General features: G+C 40.2%; 2 protein-coding genes across 2 annotated transcripts in view; both read right to left on the bottom strand.

Moving 5' to 3' along the window:
* The window catches only part of LOC136171070 (GTPase IMAP family member 7-like), a 221,791-nt gene that overhangs the window by 202,164 nt on the left and 4,961 nt on the right, over positions 1-14,666 (bottom strand). The gene's annotated exons all lie outside the window — the stretch shown is intronic.
* The window catches only part of LOC136170380 (GTPase IMAP family member 8-like), a 40,084-nt gene continuing 35,491 nt past the window's right edge, over positions 10,074-14,666 (bottom strand). The window contains exons 5-6 of the mRNA XM_065938528.1: positions 13,114-13,204; positions 10,074-12,898 (exon numbers count right to left, since the gene is read on the bottom strand). Of these exons, the coding sequence (XP_065794600.1) occupies positions 11,980-12,898; positions 13,114-13,204 (1,010 nt within the window). The 3' untranslated portion in view covers positions 10,074-11,979. The remainder of the gene's footprint in view (positions 12,899-13,113; positions 13,205-14,666) is intronic.

The raw sequence follows: 14,666 nt of genomic DNA, 5'->3' as shown, positions 1-14,666 counted from the left end.
CCAAACAGTAATGCTGAAGAAGTTGAAGTTGAATGGTTCTATGAAGACCTACAAGACCTTCTAGAACTAACACCCAAAAAAGATGTCCTTTTCATTATGGGGGACTGGAATGCAAAAGTAGGAAGTCAAGAAACACCTGGAGTAACAGGAAAATTTTGCCTTGGAGTACAGAAAGAAGCAGGGCCAAGGCTAATAGAGTTCTGCCAAGAGAACGCACTGGTCATAGCAAACACCCTCTTCCAACAACACAAAAGAAGACTCTACACATGGACATCACCAGATGGTCAACACTGAAATCAGATTGATTATATTCTTTGCAGCCAAAGATAGAGAAGCTCTATACAGTCAGCAAAAACAAGACTGGGAGCTGACTGTGGCTCAGATCATGAACTCCTTATTGCCAAATTCAGACTAGGGAAAACCACTAAACCATTCAGGTATGACCTAAATCAAATCCCTTAGGATTATACACTGGAAGTGAGAAATAGATTTAAGGGACTAGATCTGATAGACAGAGTGCCTGGTGAACTATGGACAGAGGTTCATGACATTGTACAGGAGACAGGAATCAAAATCATCCCCAAGAAAAAGAAATGCAAAAAAGCAAGATGGCTGTCTGAGGAGGCCTTACAAATGCTGTGAAAAGAAGGGAAGTGAAGGACAAAGGAGAAAAGGAAAGATATACCCATTTGAATGAAGAGTTCCATAGACTAGCAAGGAAAGATAAGAAAGCCTTCCTCAGCAATCAATGCAAAGAAATAGAGGAAAACATTAGAATGGGAAAGACTAGAGATCTCTTCAAGAAAATGGAAGATACCAAGAGAATATTTCATGCAAAGATGGGCTCAATAAAAGACAGAAATGGTAGGGACCTAACAGAAGCAGAAGATTTTAAGAAGAGGTGGCAAGAATACACAGAAGAACTGTACAAAAAAGATCTTCACGACCCAGATAATAATGATGGTGTGATCACTCACTTGGAGCCAGACATCCTGGAATGTGAAGTCAAATGGGCCATAGGAAGCATCACTATGAACAAAGTTAGTGGAGGTGATGGAATTCCAGTTGAGCTATTTCAAATCCTGAAAGACAATGCTATGAAAGTGCTGCACTCAATATGCCAGCAAATTTGGAAAGCTCAGCAGTGGCCACAGGACTAGAAAAGGTCAGTTTTCATTCCAGCCCCAAAGAAAAGCAGTGTAAAGAATGCTCAAACTACCACACAATTGCACTCATCTCACACACTGGTAAAGTAATGCTTAAAATTCTCCAAGCCAAGCTTCAGCAATATGTAAACCATGAACTTCCAGATATTCAAGCTGGTTTTAGAAAAGCCAAAGCAACCAGAGATCAAATTGCCAACATCTGCTGGATCATTGAAAAAGCAAGAGAGTTCCAGAAAAACATCTATTTCTGCTTTATTGACTATGCCAAAGCCTTTGCACCTGTATTCAACAAATTACAATTGAATGAATTTTGGTTGTTCATGGATTATGTACGCATAACAGGTCACAAAAAACTGTGGAAAATTCTTCAAGAGATGGGAATACCAGACCACCTGACCTGCCTCTTGAGAAAACTGTGTGCAGGTCAGGAAGCAGCAGTTAGAACTGGACATGGGGCAACAGACTGGTTCCAAATAGGAAAAGGAGTACATCAAGGCTGTACATTGTCACCCTGCTTATTTAACTTATATGCAGAGTACATCATGAAAAATGCTGGGCTGGAGGAAGCACAGGCTGGAATCAAGATTGACAGGAGAAATATCAATAACCTCAGATATGCAGATGACACCACCCTTATGGCAGAAAGTGAAGAACTAAAGAGCTTCTTGATGAAGGTGAAAGAGGAGAGTAAAAAAAGTTGGCTTAAAGCTCAACATTCAGAAAACTAAGATCATGGCATCTGGTCCCATTACTTCATGGGAAATAGATGGGAAAACAGTGGAAATAGTGGCTGACTTTATTTTTCTGGGCTCCAAAATCACTGTAGATGGTGACTGCAGCCATGAAATTAAAAGACGCTTACTCCTTGGAAGGAAAGTTATGACCAACCTAGATAGCATATTGAAAAGCAGAGACATTACTTTGTCAACAAAGCTCTGTCTAGTCAAGGCTATGGTTTTTCCAGTGGTCATGTAGGGATATGAGAGTTGGACTATAAAGAAAGCTGAGCACCGAAGAATTGATGCTTTTGAACTGTGGTGTTGGAGAAGACTCTTGAGAGTCCCTTGCACTGCAAGCAGATCCAACCAGTCCATCCTAAGGGAAATCAGTCCTGAGTGTTCATTGGAAGGACTGATGTTGAAGCTGAAACTCCAATACTTTGGCCACCTGCAAAGAACTGACTCATTTGAAAAGACCCTGATGCTGGGAAAGATTGAAGGCAGCAAGAGAAGGGGACAACAGAGGATGAGATGGTTGGATGGCATCACCGACTCAATGGACATGGGTTTGAGTGGACTCCAGGAGTTGGTGATGGACAGTGAGGCCTGGCGTCCTGTGGTTCATAGCGTCGCAAAGAGTCAGAGATGACTGAGCGACTGAACTGAACTGACTGAATGAATCATTCATAAGGAACTAATTATAAATATAAGAATTGTGTTATAGCAAATAGCAGTTGGGGCCTGCAGTGTTATTTCACATATACTATGAATGTTTTCTCACAATGCGCTTCCCTTCCATGTTGTCTTCACGTCATTCATATTTGTAATGAACCTTAGAAAAAGCATGTATTTGAGATGTTATTTCCCTCAGATTTAATCTCCAATCCCTTTTTCCCTAAGTTTCACCGATGCAATAGACACCCTCAGTCCCTTTCAGAGACAAAACAAAGGACAACTGTAAAAATTCCAGATATTTGAGTTTGAGTAATCTGCCATAATTATTTATAATATAAAATCATCCCTCTATCACTGAAATTTTGCAGCTTGAGTTTGAGTTATCTGCCATAATTATAAATACTGTAAAGTCATCTCTGCTGGGAGCCATTATGGGAGATCCCACCCATGACGAGGTCATGAAGAGAAGACCTAACAGGCAAGGTCGTTCAGGATACGAAGGGCCTTTTAGCAAACATCTCAGGATGGCATCAAACATTATTTATTTGTAGTTCCAAATCTCCTTAGTTTCTCTGTAAAATTTTTTTTTGGAAATTATCACTGGTATTTATGTTCACCAATCTATAACATGCTAATAAAAAAATCAGTTCTTGGTTGCTTAAGGAAAGTAAGATGTGTGTGTTCAGTAAAAAAAGGTATGAGAAATAAAGTTACATTTTATGAAGAAAAAAGGAAGTAAGTCTGACTTACAGTTGGCTGTTACAGGATGGGAGAACAAATGGGTACAAAAACTGATAAAAAGGTTTTATGGAAACTGGACCCCAAGGGAAGAGTTTTGTGTATAAATAAAAGTTTTCTTGAGATGTTAAACTGCCTGACTTTGACAATGGATTTTAAGTTTCTTTACCTCTGAAGTGATCTGTTCTATGTTTACCTTTGAAATCTTCTTTTTTACTTTGGCTAAGTAAATATATTATTTCACAGTGATCTATATGATTCTACCTGACAGAGTACTATAAACCCTTTTGATATTTATTGACAAAACTGCCTAAATAGCTTGACTTCTAGCTGACTTTGGGATGCTTCAGAGGGCCCCTGAGACATCCCAAAGAGCTATTAAACTACCTGAGTTCATTTGACATGATAAATTGCATGGCAGATATTGTTGAAGGAGTAATAAATCATCTCAGTTTATATTGTATGGTTACTTATATAGATATCCTAAAAATTATGAGAAATTCATAAAAATCTGATATGTCCTGGTAAAATGTTGTCGGTTATAATTTTAGTTATCATGTTAAAGTGTTACAAGTCACAGCAATGACCAGGTTACTTTGTTAATTACAATTTAATTAGATTTTAAACATGTCTTGTATGGTTTCACTCTCATTGCCTTTAAAAAAATACTGCTAGTTCTTCAAGATTTATTAAAAAAAAGACTTTTCTAAGATTAACTGAAAATTTTTGTTTGTTTGCTATCTGGTAAATTGGTAACAGACTAGAATTTAGTCTACTCTCTATGTTAAGGGAACAAAGTTTTCTTAAAATAAATCTTTCAATGACAGATTATGAATTTCTTTGCCTTTAAGTGATTTATATTTGTTTTTAAAATCTTTTGTTACTTTAGTAAAGCAAATAAGTGCTATTTAAGATTATAGTACATGTAAAAGCTCATTTTGCTTCTACAAAAAATAACCCCTCACTGTTAGACTTGTGCTATCCTAAAACATGTCCTTAAAACATGGCAACAGTCTACTCCTAAATCGGAAAATTAAAAATGCGTGAACAATAGCTGAAAATCAAAGAGTTGGAGCTATAGAAAATCCAAGACGGCCACTTGGCTTTTCCCAGCTCCCTGACAAACCTCATTGTTATTTGATGGGTTGAAGCCTTCCCTGGCCACAGGGTTAATGCCTCCATAATAAAAAAGCACTGAATATTAAGTTTTGTAAATTGTGAAACTAAGTTTCTAATTTTGTTAATTAAGGTCTAGTGTTTACTAAGACTCACTTCTGAGACAGTTCCTTGTGGTTATGTTACATTGCTAAGAGGTTTAATTAAGTTATTACAAAGGACAATTTGAGTTTGTTTCTAAAGCTTGTCTCAGTAACCTGTTTTTGAATAAAGATCAGATGCTCCATAATGTACAACCAGGAGATTAACACCAGGCTATAGTCAGTTAACAAATGAAGTCAGATGACCTGGGGTATACCAGGCTCTACCTAATGAAAGTTCTTGACTTATAATTCTTACTTATAACTTTACTAATAACTGCTAGCTATAGCTGTATTATTTTCTATGTCACTTGTTTCAGAAGATTATTTCTTACATTAACAAATATGTGACTGAGCCTGTGATATAATGCTGATATGCAGTTCCATATGAGATCAATGATTGTAATAATGTAACTCTAGATATGGGAAGAAGTAACAAGAGGAAATATTTTCCTTGACCAAGAGGCTAGTAAGACAGTGGTCCGGAGACTTTTGCTACTTGCAAGGCCTGGTCCAATAACAGCACCCTGAGTGGCCTGTCAATGGAATCTCCCCTAGACCTGGGAACGAGCCTTTCCAGCACAGTGGGACATGATGGCCATAAAATGCCCCCTAGACATGGTCAAATATGTGGCTATGAAGGGACCCTGCTGACTGGAAGTTGGTACTTGCCAGCTGCCTCTACAAAGATTACATCATGACCACTGCAAGCTGCTGACCTTCCATACCCCCTAAAAGGAGTTCAGGGTGGAGATCAGAAATAAGGCACTCTGTGCTCTGGGAAAAACCCAGAAAAACCGGCCTTCAGATAGTCAGATGTTTTCAGGTAAAGATTTTATGAGCCCAAATTCTTGCATCTTCTCGCACCTAGATAAACACTAACGTCATCAACCAATGTCTGGTCCTGGTTCTCCTGGTAGCCCCTGAACAGCTTTTCTAATTCTGTTAATCTTTGGGCCACATGCCTTTAACTTTCTTGTTAAGTCTGTTTCTTCCAGAATACAACAAACCTCCAAGTGGTAGTATGACAAGAATATTCCCTGACCAACACCTAGACAATGCCGAAACAAGTCTCGGATTCTCATCATCCCGTGATATTCCCTGATACAAAATCACCAATTTGGGTCCCAGACAGATTGATTTGACATGTCGAAGATCTTCAAGCATCCAATCCCAAAAAAGGAAGGGAACTCCTCTACCTCTACCACTCCCACCTAATTGGAAAAGTCAAATAAATCAGCCACAGATAATGTCAGAAATTGCTTTAAAAAGGTCAGGAAGACCCTCCCACCAAGCAGATGTCATAGCTTTGCTTAGATGGTCATGATCCTCCCATTTTTTCATGCCGCAGGAGACCACCAAGACGACCGGCACATTCGACACAACGAGCTTCTCTCCCTACCTGGGGACAAGTCAAGACACTCTGTCATCAAGCACAAGAGATAGCATCCCTACAAGGATCTCCATCCTCCCCTGAAAGAATCTTTATTAGCCATTCTTGCTTTACTTTCTTGTCAGTACCCGCCTTATCTTGTGGTACCAGTTACAATAACTACTCATTGGTATGATAATTATGGTCTAGCTGTGCTTCAACAATTATAAAATCTGATGCACTCTAAGCAATTTATAAGATTGCTTGTTATAGGAATTTCAGCATTAATTATTGCTATTACCTCTGTCTCTGTAGCAGCAATTGCATTAACCCAGCAAGTACATACTGCACAGTATGTTAATATTATGTCAAAAAATGTCTCCTTAGCTCTAGCCACTCAAGAGGTCATAGACAGAAAATTAGAAATAATAGTAGATGCTCTAGAGGAAGCGGTGATGCATATCGGAACAGAACTGCAAGCCCTAAAAGTAAAGTTAGCACTGTCCTGTCATGCCAACTATTGGTGGATTTGTGTAACACCCTTAAAGGTTAATGAGACTGATTACAATTGGGAAAAAATTAAAAATCATATTTCAGGGGTATGGAATAGCTCTAACATAAGTTTAGATTTGGACAGACTGCATGGACAGATTAGAACAATTGAGCATTCCCGACTAGATTTTACTGCCGCTGGAGCTGCCAGTGATTTCTTTGAAATCCTCTCCAACTTTACCTCTGCCAAAAATATTTTCTCTACTATTTTCAGTTACATTGCTGTAATAGTACTGATCCTTATTATTATTATTGTTATCCTCCCTTGTATCATCAGAGCTCTTTGGCTGAGCACTCAGAACTTCGCAACTGAGATCCATCTGGCTGTTTTAAAAAATAAAAAAGGGGGAGATGCCGGGAGCCATTATGGGAGATCCCGCCCATGACAAGGTCATGAGGAGAAGACCTGACACGCAAGGCCGTTCAGGATACGGGGGACCCTCCAGGTTGGCCCCAGCCTCTACCCCACCCTATATCCTCCCCCCTTTTCTGCTGTTGTTCTTGTTCGCCCTACTGCAGATTCTTGTGTTGCCTGCTGAGAGCTCCCCTGCTCCTCTTTCACTGAATAAAGACCAACTTAAAACTCTAATTAATAAATCTCCTAGACACTGGTACCCTATGAAGGGGCCAGGGATGAAATAAATGCTTCAGTTCAAGCCCTTTTGCTGGCATTCTGACTTGTTTGGCAAATGTGTGCTCCCATTGCAAAAAATGCTCATGATTGTTCTAAACATCCTAAGCATGGTACACTAACAAAAGAAACCATTAAGCATAGGTCCCTCTGCGGGGTGAAAAAAAACTCCATAAATAAAATAGTCAAAAATCACAGTAATGTTCCCTGTATTAAAGAAGATTAAAAATGTTACTGCTTCATGGTAAATAACATAGCTGGAGGTGCTAGACAAAGGTTATTGTGTTAGAGTCACAAGATGTGCCTAATAGAAAATATATTAGATAGAGATTAGCTGGTGACTTCTTGCAGGTAGTTAACTTTTAGACTAAGAACCTATTTTGTGATATATCTGCTGTTTTTGCAATCCTTCATGTTTCTGTAAAAATGTAATCCTATCTAGTTCCCATAGAGATGATTCCTATGGAAAAAAAAAATAGACTAACCACAAGAAAAACAAGGTCAGCTACTGAGGCTGCTTAAGACACACCTGGAGCAAGTCATAAAATGTTAACAGGACTGAAGGCCAAATGATGACAAAGACTCTTGTAAGCGAGAAGTATGTGGATGACATCCTGTTTCTGTTGAAGGTCAAGTTGCTGTAATGTTTGAGCTGACCTTTGCGTAAGCAATATGCACTTCCCCCCAAAAGATGCTGTAAAGGGTATAAAGGGGCAGTGCAAAAATAAACTTCAGACTTAGCCCCGAGCACTGTGTCACTGTGTCTTCTCTTGCCGATGCTATTCATCCTGAGGGTACCCCTGGATCCTGCTGGGGCTGGACCCTGGCACATCCCTCTATTTTTGAATCTTTGCAATTGTTTTAGCAGGCCAGAAAATTTTATCTGCTCACTGCCAATGTTACAGTGCATGTGGGTAAACTTTTCCCAGAGACTTCAACAGTCAGGTAAGACTTTCCTGTTGGCAAGGGATTGAAAAAAAAAAAAAGAAAGAAAACAAAAATCAGGAAATGCTTTGAAATAGAAAAAGAAGTCGGTATCATAGGCTAAGCTGGTAAAGAATCCACCTGCAATGCAGGAGACCTGGGTTCAATCCCTGGGTTGGGAAGATCCCCTGGAGAAGGGAAAGGCTACCCACTCTAGTATTCTGGCCTGGAGAATTCCATGGATTGTATAGGCCATGGGGTCACAAAGAGTTGGACATGACTAAATGACTTTCACACACACACATCATAAGATGTATGTGTCAGGATTCTAGTAGAAAACAGATGACCTAGTATAATGAAGAACTTGGAGGAGACTCTAGTGAAGGGGCTGCCTACAAGCTGTGGCTACAAGGTTAAGAAATGACAAGGGGGAGGACTAGTAACAGTGAGGAAATAACATCCATACCCTAAGGGGTGAACAAAGCTGGAATGCAGAAGGAGAGTTGGGTAGTAAGGCCTCCAGGGGAGGAGCTATGATCTTTGGCAACTAGTCAGAGATGATCTGCAGGTAGGGAGAATGGAGAACAGATACCCTGACCTTGCTTTTCTGCCCTCAAGAGATCTCCTGCTTGGATTCCCTTTGGCAGAAACCAAGCAGAGGTCAGAGAGCAAGAGATTCCATTGATGCTGTCCATGTAGATCAGCCTCCCATGCAAGAAGTTAGAGTGAAGAAGGGTGAAGTTTGGATGTGCAGAGGCAAATGAAAAATATTTGGCACAGAAGAGAATTTTTAAGTTACAGTCAGGAACACTTTAAGTTAGGATGGTACCTTAAAAATGGAGAGAGAAAAACACTAAGAGAATTTACTTCCACATCTTTACCAACCACAGAATAACGGTGCCAGAGAAGCCCATGCTGCATTGGCATGGTTCTCGTAACAAAGTTCTCATGGGTGTGGATTGAAGTAACACACCAGTGGGGCCTACACTTAATGTACGCAGGGTTTCTTATTTAAATTTTCCTAAATTGAATCTTTGAACTCTACAAAACTAATCATTACCTGGTTACATTAATTTCATAAACTCTTTTTCCATTTATTTTTACTAGTTGGAAACTAATTATTTTACAATATTGTGGTGGTTTTTTCCATACATTGACATGAATCAGCCATGGATTTACGTGTTTTCCCCATCCCGACCCCCCCACCCCCCCAATGCCTTCCTCCCCATCCCATCCCTCTGGGTCTTCCCAGTGCACCAGCCCTGAGCACTTGTCTCATGCATCCAACCTGGGCTGGTGATCTGTTTCACCCTTCAATGCTATTCTCTCAGAACATCCCACCCTCACCTTCTCCCACAGAGTTCAAAAGTCTGTTCTGTACATCTGTGTCTCTTTTTATGTTCTGCATGTAGGGTTATCATTGACATCTTTTTAAATTCCATATATATGTGTTAGTATACTGCATTGTTGTTTATCTTTCTAGCTTACTTCACTCTGTAATAGGGTCCAGTTTCATCCATTTCTTTAGAACTTATTCAAATGAATTCTTTTTAATGGCTGAGTAATAGTCCATTGTGCATATGTACCATAGCTTCCTTATCCATTCGTCTGCTGATGGGCATCTAGGTTGCTTCTATGTCCTGGTTATTATAAACAGTGCTGCGATGAACATTGGGGTGCACGTGTCTCTTTCAGATCTGGTTTCCGCAGTGTGTATGCCCAGAAGTGGGATTGCTGAGTCATATGGCAGTTCTAGTTCCAGTTTTTTAAGAAATCTCCACACTATTCTCCATAGTGGCTGTACTAGTTTGCATTCCCACCAACAGTGTAAGAGGGTTCCCTTTTCTCCACACCCTCTCCAGCATTTATTGCTTGTAGAATTTTGGATAGAAGTCATCCTGACTGGCATGTAATGGTACCTCATTGTGGTTTTGATTTGCATTTCTCTGATAATGAGTGATGTTGAGCATCTTTTCATGTGTTTGTTAGCCATCTGTATGTCTTCTTTGGAGAAATGTCTGTTTAGTTCTTTGGCCCATTTTTTGATTGGGTCATTTATTTTTCTGGAATTGAGCTTCAGGAGTTGCTTGTATATTTTTGAGATTAATCCTTTGTCTGTTGCTTTGTTTGCTATTATTTTCTTCCATTCTGAAGGCTGTCTTTTCACCTTGCTTGAAAAAGCTTTTAAGTTTCATTAGGTCCTATTTGTTTATTTTTGCTTTTATTTCCAATATTCTGGGAGGTGGGTCATAGAGGATCCTGCTGTGATTTATGTTGGAGAGTATTTTGCTTATGTTCTCCTCTAGGAGTTTTATAGTTTCTGGTCTTATATTTAGACCTTTAATCCATTTTGAGTTTGTTTTTGTGTATGGTGTTAGAAAGTGTTCTAGTTTCATTCTTCTACAAGTGGTTGACCAGTTTTCCCAGCACCACTTGTTAAAGAGGTTGTTTTTTTTTTTTCCATTGTATGTCCTTGCCTCCTTTGTCGAAGATAAGCTGTCCATAGGTATGTGGATTCATCTCTGGGCTTTCTATTTTGTTCCATTGTTCTATATTTCTGTCTTTGTGCCAGTACCATACTGTCTTGATGACTGTGGCTTTGTAGTAGAGTCTGAAGTCAAGCAGGTTGATTCCTCCTGTTCCATTCTTCTTTCTCAAGATTGCTTTGGCTATTCGAGGTTTTTTTGTGTTTCCATACAAATTGTGAAATTATTCGTTCTAGTTCTGTGAAAAATAACGTTGGTAGCTTGATAGGGATTGCATTGAATCTATAGTTTGTTTTGGGTAGGTAGTCATTTTCACAATATTGATTCTTCCAATCCATGAACACAGTATATTTCTCCATCTATTTGTGTCCTCTTTGATTTCTTTCATCAGTGTTTTATAGTTTTCTATATATAGGTCTTTCCTTTCTTTAGGTAGATATACTCCTAAGTATTTTATTCTTTTTGTTGCAATGGTGAATGGTATTGTTTCCTTAATTTCTCTTTCTGTTTTCTCATTGTTAGTGTATAGGAATGCAAGGGATTTCTGTGTGTTAATTCCATAAACTCTTAAATTCATTGGCATTGTGTGTGAGGACAGGTGGGAGCCAGGAGTGCTGGGCAATGAGCTTCAGAGACATTTAATTGTGGTTGATGCTCACTCCTTAACAGACCATTCCCAAACTTAGTGGCTTAAAACAACAGCAATCATTTATTTTTCTTATGAATTTGCAATTTGGGTAGGACCCCATGGGGATGACTCATCTTTGCTCTTTGCAGTTTCATCAGTTGGCAGCTAGAGAATTCACTCTGTGTTGCCTCACTTGCATGGCCAGCAAATGGTTCTGGCTGACGGATGAAGTATCATCCAGGGACTGGGTCAGTGACTTCAGATCCTATTCACGGGGGTGACTTGGCTTCCACTTGAGCTTCCTCACAACACGGTGGGCAAATTCCAAGGGTAGCCACAGCAGGAGAGCAAGGAGGCATTTCTCCCTATCCAACCTTAGAAGTCACATGGTGTTGCTTCAGCCACCCACTACTTCTCAAAGCAGTCACAAAGTCCATTCAATTTCAAGGTAGGGGACATAGACCCATAACTCAATGGAGAGAGTAAGGTTAGACTGTAAGAAGAAATCAAAAACAAGATATGGTTTTAACCATCTTGGGAAAATACAAAGCACCATATTAATAAGAAAGAGATTCCCTGGTTGCTCAGACGGTAAAGAGTCTGCCTGCAATGTTGGAGACCTGAGTTCCATCCCTGGGTTGGGAAGATCCCCTGGAGAAGGAAAGGGCAAACCACTCCAGTATTTCTGCCTGGAAAATTCCATGGACAGAGGAGCCTGGCAGGTTACAATTCATAGAGTTGAAAAGAGATGGACACGACTGAGCGACTTCACTTTTACTTTCATATTAACAAGCTATAGTAAACTGAGAAGTAAAAATAAAATTACAGTACATTACATCCACAAAATTTGCCATATTTTTGAAAGCATGTTATTAATCTTGTCAAAAACGGCTTGCAATATACTCTTCTCAGCTTCTTCCCTTGCATTTTTCATTTGTTCATTATACTTGTCTGTTATCGATTTTATTGTTTTCATCTTTTCTTCTGGTGGTTTATGGGCACATTCCACTTTTACTTGTTCAATTTGCATGTTAAATGTATCAGTATAGCTTTTCATCAAGTCTTTCTCCTTCTGTCTCAGCTTTTGGTCTATGTCCTTGTAAATGGGGTCAGAAAAGTAAGCTCCTCGGTTGTTCTGCACCATCTTGTCTATCAGCTCCACCAGCTCCTGCACCTGAGCTTCCTTCTCAGCCGGCTCTGTCTTTTTGCTGTTACTGAAAGCACAGCAGCGGTCTCCACACTCCTGCAGGAGGCTTCGTAGGTTTCCATCCAAACCCTCCAGAAAATTGCTTAGGTTCTGGTCCTCTAGATCCTCTTTGCCAGTGAATAAGATGATCATATAGTTCATGGCTGCTTCCCCAAACAGATTCTTGACCAACGCCACGGTTTGCTGCTCTTCCTGTGTGTAGCGGCCCAGCTTCAGGACCAAGACGATGGCGTGAGGCCCGGGACAGGAGGCGAGGACACATCGGCTGATTTCCTTGCAGGTTTTGTCCTGGGTCTCCTTGGTGTCAAAGAGCCCCGGAGTGTCAACAACGAGAAGCTCTCTCCCTTTCCATTCCCGGGATGCTTTCTGACAAGTTTGGGTAACAGCGTGGGCTGCAATCTTAGACTCGAATACTTTTTCCCCGAGGATGGTGTTTGCAGTCGCACTTTTCCCACTTCCGGTCTTCCCGACCAGCACTATCCTCAGATCCTTAGGGATGGCAGCCATGTTTACATCAAGAGGCTCTGGGGTACCCAGACACCACCTTAAGAAAAGGAAGGAGAGGGGAAAGGGGTCAATTTAGGTAAGTAGTAACCATCCTCAAGTCTTCTTCTAACTTCCTTTGCCTCCCTGAAATTTGTAATGTTCTATTATCCACATTGTTTGCAAAAGAAACAGAAAAATTAAACAGTTTAGTTGCTGCTGAAAAAACGGCAAAATAGTTCCATTATCCCCACGAAGAAGTGTCAGGTCTGTTACCAAGCCCAAGCTGTTCTGCTCACCGCACAACAAGCCAATAAATCCGGACACGAGTTGTTGGAGCGAGGAATGATGACTTTAATCAGAAGGCCTGCAGACCAAGGAAATGACAGTCTAGCGTCTCTAAGAACCCTCTCATCTCAGTCGGGATTCAGGGTCCTTTTATATATAATAGAGAGGGAGAAGGGACTTTCAGTGGCCTCACCAATGGCGGAAGGGGACTTGTTAACTGGTTGCTGGTTAACAGTTGCTCACGTGCTTGGGAGGAGGGGCCCCCTCGGATGCCTGACCAATGGCTGAGTAGGCCTGTTATAGTTGGTGTCTGTCTGAATGAAGTGTGCATGGGGAGCCAGGGAGGGAAAGTCCTTTAAGATTTACCATCACAGTTTCTATAATTAAAGCAGTATGACATTGGTGCCTGAATAGAGAGAACAGCAAAGCAAAAACAGAAAATCTGGAAATAGACCAAATTAACCACGTTGTATTTATTCATATTAAATTCATTTACATTATGCAACATTTATATTCAATAAGGTATCATCTCACATCAAGAGGAAGAAAGATAGACTAATAAGCCACAAGGAGACAATCATATACAAAAAGATAAAACTACATCCATTTCCTGATGCCTTTCAAACTCCAAATAGGTTAGACTTTCCAATGTTGGAAAAATCCGTGTAAATAATAGAAGAAACATGAATAAATCTTTGTAACCTAGAGGTCAGGAAAATATTTCTAAAATTTGAAATAGAGTAAGGAAAGAGACAGGCTTCCCTGGTGATTCAGTCGGTAAAGAATCTGCTGGCACTGCAGGAGACCTGGGGGGAATATCCCCCAGGGAAGGAAATGGCAACCCCCTTTAGTATTCTTGCCTGGGAAACCCAATGGACAGAGGAGCCTGGTGGGCTACAGTCAGTGAAGTCACAAAAGTCAGACACAACTTAGCTACTAAACTGCCACAAGGAAAGAGACACCTAAATTTGATTATATAAAAATCAAAAAGATGATGTGGGATAATAATGCTGCCATACACAAATTAAAACACAATTGTCAAACTAGGGGAAATTTTTTTCCTATTTTTATAAAAGAGGGGTCCTTTCACTTTTATACAAAGAATATCTGTACAGATGGCCAATAAACCCATGAAAAGATGCTCAGTATCACTATTCAAGAAATGCGAATGAAAACTATAATGATATATCACCTCACAGCAATGATTTGATGGCCATGATCAAAAAATCTACAATAAATGCTGGAGAGAGTGTGGAGAAAAGGGAACCCTCCCACACTGTTGGTGGGAATGTGAATTGGTAGAGCCTCTATGGAAAACAGTCTCGAAGATCCTCAAAAAACTAAAAATAGAGTTGCCATATGATCCACAATCCTACTCCTGGGCATATATCCAGACAAAATTCTAATTTGAAAAGATGCATGCACCTCTGTGTTCATAGCTGCTGCTGCTGCTGCTAAGTCGCTTCAGTCGTGTCCGACTCTGTGTGACCCTATGGACAGCAGCCCACCAGGCTCCTCTGTCCACAGGATTCTCTAGGCAA

This window comes from Muntiacus reevesi, chromosome 6, assembly GCF_963930625.1.
Source record: "Muntiacus reevesi chromosome 6, mMunRee1.1, whole genome shotgun sequence".
Taxonomy (NCBI): Eukaryota; Metazoa; Chordata; class Mammalia; order Artiodactyla; family Cervidae; genus Muntiacus; species Muntiacus reevesi.
The sequence above is the reverse complement of the archived record's forward strand: the minus strand, read 5'-3'. Positions and strand labels throughout refer to the sequence as shown.